General features: G+C 38.3%; 1 protein-coding gene across 3 annotated transcripts in view; it reads left to right on the forward strand.

Moving 5' to 3' along the window:
- Positions 1-6,182, forward strand: part of ZNF268 (zinc finger protein 268) — a 38,487-nt gene extending 32,305 nt beyond the window's left edge. For all 3 annotated transcript variants that reach the window (XM_040251483.1, XM_040251481.1, XM_040251482.1), the window contains one exon: positions 3,454-6,182. In XM_040251483.1, the coding sequence (XP_040107417.1) occupies positions 3,454-5,909 (2,456 nt within the window). In that variant the 3' untranslated portion in view covers positions 5,910-6,182. The remainder of the gene's footprint in view (positions 1-3,453) is intronic.
- The last annotated feature ends 1,222 nt before the right edge of the window (positions 6,183-7,404 follow it).

Raw genomic sequence — 7,404 nt, forward strand, 5'->3', positions numbered from 1 at the left:
CTTCCTTCTTTCTTTTCTGAGGTAGTAGACTCATTTCATTATGCATTTAAGCAGCTTTATCTCTTTATCTCACCTCATGTGACTTTCACACCCTTTCTAAATAAAGTTAATCTTCCTAATATTAGAATTGTTTCAGCTGCAATTTTTAATTAACCTTAAACCAACCTATAAGATGAAGTGATTCATTATCACACATTACAAATTGTCCTAAAGTGGGTCAGCTCTAAGGATGACTAAGTGATTGACTCATTAAACTGCCACAGGTCTACCCCTTCCTTGCCATTCTATGTATTTTCCTCAGATTTCCTCCCTCATAGTCATCAGATGGCTATGACAGTTCCAGCCAATACCTGCAAATGTACCAGTGACCAGTGGAATAAAGACTGTTCCTTCCCACGTGGCTCTTTTTATCAGATATTCAAATCTATTTCAGGAAGCCCCAGCAGACTTAACCATGTTTAGTAGGCTAGATTTTTATCACATACCCTGTGTAAAACAGACTGGCAAGGGAAATGGCAAGCCTTCACTGTTGGCTCAGATAAATCATGCTTCCCATTTGGCAGGGGGTATGGAGATGGGTCTCCAGTTTCCTACCTGAAGCACATGTCCTTATGGATGGATGTAGAACATAAAATCGGATTTCTGCCAGCCAGGAGAAGGGCAGCAGGACTGTCAGCTAGGCAACAGTGTCCACCTACATCTTCCTTTTTGGTGAGGAAGCATTCAGTCACACCCTTCTTTCCACCTATCCATCTTCAAAAATACTCTATTCACCCCTCTTTTCATTCTTAAACTATTTCAGTGCAAGTCTAGATCCTTGTTTCTAATCAGAGCTGGTAGTGGTTCTTCATGGTCTGGTGATCTCTAAAATTATCCACACTCATCTCAAATGCTAATAAAGTAATGCTCCAAATTCTCCAAGCTAAGCTTCAACAGTACATGAACCATAAACTTCCAGATGTTCAAGTTGGATTTAGAAAAGGCAGAGGAACCAGAAATCAAATTGCCAACATCCATTGGATCATTGAAAAAGCAAGAGAATTCCAGAAAAACATCTACTTCTGCTTTATTGACTATGCCAAAGCCTTTGACTGTGTGGATCACAACAAACTATGGAAAACTCTTAAAGAGATGGGAATACCAGACCACCTGACCTGCCTCCTGAGAAATCGGCATGCAAGTCAAGAAGCAACAGAACTGAACATGGAACAATGGACTGGTTCCAAATTGGGAAAGGAGTACATCAAGGCTGTATATTTTCATGCTGCTTATTTAACTTATATACAGAGTACATCATGCAAAATGCCAGGCTGGATGAAGCACAAGCTGGAATCAAGATTTCTGGGAGAAATATCAATAACCTCAGATTTGCAGATGACACCACCTTTATGGCAGAAAGTGAAGAACTAAAGAGCCTCTTGATGAAAGTGAAAGAGGAGAGTGAAAAAGTTGGCTTAAAACTCAACATTCAAAAAACTAAGATAATGGAGTCCAGTCTCATCACTTCATGGCAAATAGGTGGGGAAACAGTGACAGACTTTATTCTGGGGGGCTTAAAAATCACTGCAGATGGTGAGTGAAGCCATAAAATGAAAAGACACTTGCTCATTTGGAGAAAAGCTGTGACAAACTTAGATAGCATATTAAAAAGCAGAGATACTTACTTTGCCAACAAAGGTCCATTTAGTCAAAGTAGTCCAAACTACTGGTTTTTCCAGTAGTGATGTATGGATGTGAGAGTTGGACTATAAAGAAAGCTGAGTGCAGAAGAATTGATGCTTTTGAACCATGTTATTGGAGAAGACTCTTGAGAGTCCCTTGGACTACAAGGAGATCAAACTAGTCAATCCTAAAGGAAATCAGTCCTGAATATTCATTGGAAGGACTGATGCTGAAGCTGAAACTCCCAATATTTTGGCCACCTAATGCGAAGAACTGACTCATTGGAAAAGACTCTGATGCTGGGTAAGACTGAAGGCAGGATGAGAAGGGGATGACAGGATGAGATGGTTGGATGGCATCACCGACTTGATAGACATGAGTTTGAACAAGCTCTGGGAGTTGGTGATGGACAGGGAAGCCTGCAGTGCTGCAGTTCATGGGGTCGCAAAGAGTCGAACATGTCTGAACTGATCTGCACCAAAAGAATATTTAGGCACGTGAAGAAGAGTCTGCAGTGGGTAAATTCTAAATTTGTGAAAGATGACAGAGAAAACTTGGCAGCTAAGTAAAACAACTCAAGAGAAAAAATGATTTATGGATGAAAACTAACCATGGTACACTTGCATGATTTGCCTGTGAATAGAAATTACATGGTTGTGAAGATGTAAAACCTGAAGACTGATTTAAGCAAAAATATGAAATAGCTTGATTAGGATGGTGCAGGTATGGGAAGAAAGTGTGTATATCATGGGGAATATTCAGGGACGAGGATGAAAGGAATTAAATCTCTACCCTACACACTGAGTAATTAGGAGAAAATCGAGTACAACAGAATAGGCTGTTATTTAGAAAACATGGAGGAAAATACCATAAGAGTGAGCTAAGAGACAAAACTTTTTTCCTCTGAGGAGAATGGAAAAAAGAGAGGCAAGGTGAACAGATGCTGTTTAAACATTAACTACCCCCTCCCCCCACCAAATTAAAAAAAACGAAATAGATAAAGATCAAGACAGGTCTGAGTTCTTATTTTGAGGTTGAATAGAAGTGAGAATGAGTAAAGTTGACATATTAATAGATATACCAGAGTAAAATGCTGACCAAGGTGAAGGACAGAACATGGCATTGAGAGGACACAACAGAAGGTCAGCTGTGAAGAAGCAACATCACAGAGTCTTAATCCTCATACCAGATTTCTCTACATCCTAAATCTGAACCCTTATTTATTTGTACAGAAACCTCCAAATTATAAATGTTCCCAAACATCAGTTCCCACTTAGGGCAGTATCTACCCCCATGCTCTGAGAAATGAAAATTTTAATTTTGCTCATTTTTTCCCTTGTTCTTTTTTTTTTTTTTTTTTAATTTTGGCTGCACTGAATCTTCATTGGGGCATTCAGTTGGATCACATAGTCTTAGATGCCCTGCAGTATGTGGGATCTTAGTTTCACAACCAGGAATCAAATCAGCATCCCCTGCATTGGAAGATTGATTCTTAACCACTGGGCCACCAGGGAAGTCCTTCCATGTGCTTTCCAAAGAAGCTATTATACAAAATTTTGAAATTCAAAGCTATATTTATTATCAGATCTCTATGCCTGTTTTCATGTTTTGATTTGTTTTGTTTCTGCAGGTGCCCAGGAGTTTGTGTACATTTACATTTGAGATTTTATTTATATTCAGAACTGATATCGGAAATTAAGAAAAACCTCATGACATGGAAGTTTTAAGGCAATTTTATGCTATACTATGATCATGTCACTATTTATAACATATGAGTATTTTCATTTCTAGACGAAGTCTGGGAAATTGATGGTTGTGTGGAGTGGCATCAGGAAAATCAAGGCAACCTGGGAAGTATGGCAGAAGGCTGTCCCTGTACTGCATTTGGAAAACTGTGTCTTATTACTGCAAATAATGCTTCTTCAAGACAGAGACTTCATGAATGTGTCACAAATGGGAAGAGTTTGAAATGTAATATAGGTTTCAGTAATAATTATGCTGGAAAGAATCTTAATGACTTTCATGCATTGAGGGAATCATCCTTCCTTTCTAAACATAAACAAGCTGTTATTGGCATAAAATACTGTGAAAATGGTGAATCTGGAAAAACTGCCAACAGAAAGCCACTGCTTATTTGCCAACAAATGCATATGGGAGGGAAATTGTTTGAATGCAATTCCTGTGGGAAGGCCTTCAGCAGCAAGTCGAACCTTCTTGTGCATCAGGAAACTCATGAAGAAGCAAAACCCTACAAGTATGATGGATGTGGGAAAGACTTCAGCAACAAGTCCTACCTTGTTGCACATCAGAGAACTCACACAGGAGAGAAACTACATGAATGTAGTGATTGTCAGAAAACTTTTAGTTTCAATTCACAACTTGTTATACATCAGAGCATTCACACACAGGAGAATCCCTATGAATGCTGTGAATGCGCGAAAGTCTTCACTAGGAGAGACCAGCTTGTTTCCCACCAGAGAACTCATTCAGGACTGAAACCCTATGGATGTCATGAATGTGGGAAAGCTTTTGGTTTGAAATCACAATTCATTATACATCAAAGAATTCATACTGGAGAGAAACCCTATGAATGCAGTGATTGTCAGAAAGCCTTTAATACAAAGTCTAACCTCATGGTACATCAGAGAACTCACACAGGAGAGAAACCTTATAGTTGCAGTGAATGTGGGAAAGCTTTTACTTTCAAGTCACAGCTCATTGTACATCAGGGAGCACACAGTGGTATCAAACCCTATGGATGTAATCAGTGTGGAAAAGCTTTCAGTTTGAAGTCACAACTCATTGTACATCAGAGAAGTCACACAGGAGTGAAACCCTATGGATGCAATCAATGTGGGAAAGCTTTTAGGAGCAAGTCGTACCTCATTATACATCAGAGAACTCACACAGGAGAGAAACTCCATGAATGCTGTGAATGTGGGAGAGCCTTCAGTTTTAATTCACAACTTGTTATACATCAGAGAATTCACACAGGGGAGAATCCCTATGAATGCAGTGAGTGTGGGAAAGCCTTCAGTCGGAAATACCAGCTCATTTCACACCAGAGAACTCATGCAGGGGAGAAGCCCTATGAATGCAGTGATTGTGGGAAAACTTTTGGTTTGAAATCACAGCTCATGATACATCAGCGAACTCATACAGGAGAGAAGCCCTATGAATGCAGTGAATGTCAGAAAGCCTTTAATACAAAGTCAAACCTTATTGTACATCAGAGAACCCACACAGGAGAAAAACCATATGGTTGTAGTGAATGTGGGAAATCCTTTACTTTTAAATCACAGCTCATTGTACATCAGGGAGCACACACTGGGGTAAAACCCTATGGTTGTAATCAGTGTGGGAAAGCCTTCAGTTTGAAGTCACAGCTCATTGTACATCAGAGAAGTCACACAGGATTGAAACCTTATGGGTGCATTGAATGTGGGAAAGCTTTTAGGAGTAAGTCCTACCTCATCATACATACAAGGACTCACACAGGGGAGAAACCACATGAATGCAGTGAATGCGGGAAATCCTTCAGTTTTAACTCACAACTTATTGTACATCAGAGAATTCATACAGGAGAGAGTCCCTATGAATGCAGTGATTGTGGGAAAGCCTTTAATAGGAAAGACCAGCTCATCTCACATCAGCGAACTCATGCAGGGGAAAAACCTTATGGGTGTAGTGAGTGTGGGAAAGCCTTTAGTAGCAAGTCATATCTCATTATACATATGAGAACTCATTCAGGAGAGAAACCATATGAATGTCACAAATGCAGGAAAGCCTTCATTTGGAAGTCGCTACTCATTGTACATGAGCGAACTCATGCAGGGGAAAGCCCTTATAAATGCAGTCAGTGTGAGAAATCCTTCAGTGGGAAATTACGGCTCCTTGTACATCAGAGAATGCACACGAGAGAGAAGCCCTATGAATGCAATGAGTGTGAAAAAGCCTTCATTAGGAAGTCTCAGCTCATTGTACATCAGAGGACTCATTCAGGGGAGAAACCCTATGAATGCAGTGAGTGCGGAAAAGCTTTCTCTCAGAAATCAATTCTCAGTGCACATCAGAGGACTCATACTGGAGAGAAACCCTGTAAATGCACTGAATGTGGGAAAGCTTTTTGTTGGAAGTCACAACTCATTATGCATCAGAGAACTCATGCAGATGAGAAACATATTGGTGAGTTAAATATAAGAAACTTTCTCTCAAAAGTGAATTCACAGGAATTCCTAGAAAATTAATACAGGAAAGAAACTTTATAAACGGAATCATCTCATTGTACACCATGTATGTATGGCATGTGGAAAGGAATCCACAGAAAGCTGTTTTTTATACACACACACACAAATCAGTAAATGTACACAAGAACTGTATGAATTCAGTGAACCCTCTGAAAGTTCTTAGCAGGAAGTCGCACCATGTCTTTAAGTTTGTGCAGTTGAGGAACAATATGAATGAAGTGAATATCAGAAACTCATTTCTTAACATGCTAACATCTGCAAAGAGTCAATTCCATAATGCAAATAAATATAGAATACAGTCCTTTGAAATTCATAATTTATTGGAATTAGGATTTTAATGAGAAAAAATGTTAATTGAATGTATTGCAGGCATCAGAAGCTAATATGTTGGAGAAACCATGGTATAAAGTTAGGAAAATTCTTCATCTAGAAATGACAGGCTTCTAATAAGTAAAAAATTTGAATGAGTGAAGATCTATGAATATTTTTTAAGCCCTCTAAAGGAAGATTTACTATTTTGATTCATCTGGAAAAAATTTTTCCTTTATAAATTTAGGGGAAATTATGCTTCTAAACTCTTACAAAAGCTTGTAAAAAACTATCCATCTATCAATGATAAACATTTTATAGAATATAAAGATTTTCTTACCTGAGTAAATGTAATAATCATGATAATAACAAGGATCACATCAGAAGCCCTGCAGCAATGTTTAGGTGTTTTCTTCTTTTCTGTACTATAAAATATGTTTTATGGACTTTGGCATATTCTTATGGATGCCACATTTGATAAATTAACTAGATAACAATACTGTTTCCCAGGGATTTATACTCTGCATGGCAACATCTTTAAAATACAACTTGTTACTAGAATAATATGGCATATAAATGCATTTCAGTACCTTAAAACCTTTACTATTGTTTTGTACCCTCTGTAAATGGACCTGAAAGCTCTCTCTTTAGTTATATAATCAGTATAGCCCACGTTTCATGTGTTTGCATATCTGGAATCTGTCCTTCCCTCTTTGATTAGAATACTTGATTTTCTTTAAGAGAATTGACAGTGTATGCAATGCATGCATGATCACATCATCATTCAGGGTACCCTGCCAGGAGTTGGCTGAGATAGTCCAAAATTTAAATTTTTAATGGACTCCTTAGTACAGAAAATCAAACTTAGCTTTTGTTCTCAGGTAACATCTTGCTGCAAATATTAATTAGTTCCTCCTATATAGCTTACCCAGAATAGCTTTAGTTGTCACTTCTTAATTCTAGTTCACTTCTCTCTTAATTTGAGCTATCTGGTATCCTCTCAGTACATTTAAATGATACCTTTAAGTGATGCTGCTGGAGCCTGCAAGTATAGCTGTAGATTCAGGGCAGTGAAAAGTCATTCTACCAGTGGCTTACTTACAAAATCAGTTTTTTTCATAACCTCACCAATTACGTTTTATGTATTAGCATTAATCTGGAAAGAGCTAGAATCCTGAAAATAAGT

This window comes from Oryx dammah, unplaced genomic scaffold (genome assembly GCF_014754425.2).
Source record: "Oryx dammah isolate SB20612 unplaced genomic scaffold, SCBI_Odam_1.1 HiC_scaffold_12, whole genome shotgun sequence".
NCBI classification, from domain to species: domain Eukaryota; kingdom Metazoa; phylum Chordata; class Mammalia; order Artiodactyla; family Bovidae; genus Oryx; species Oryx dammah.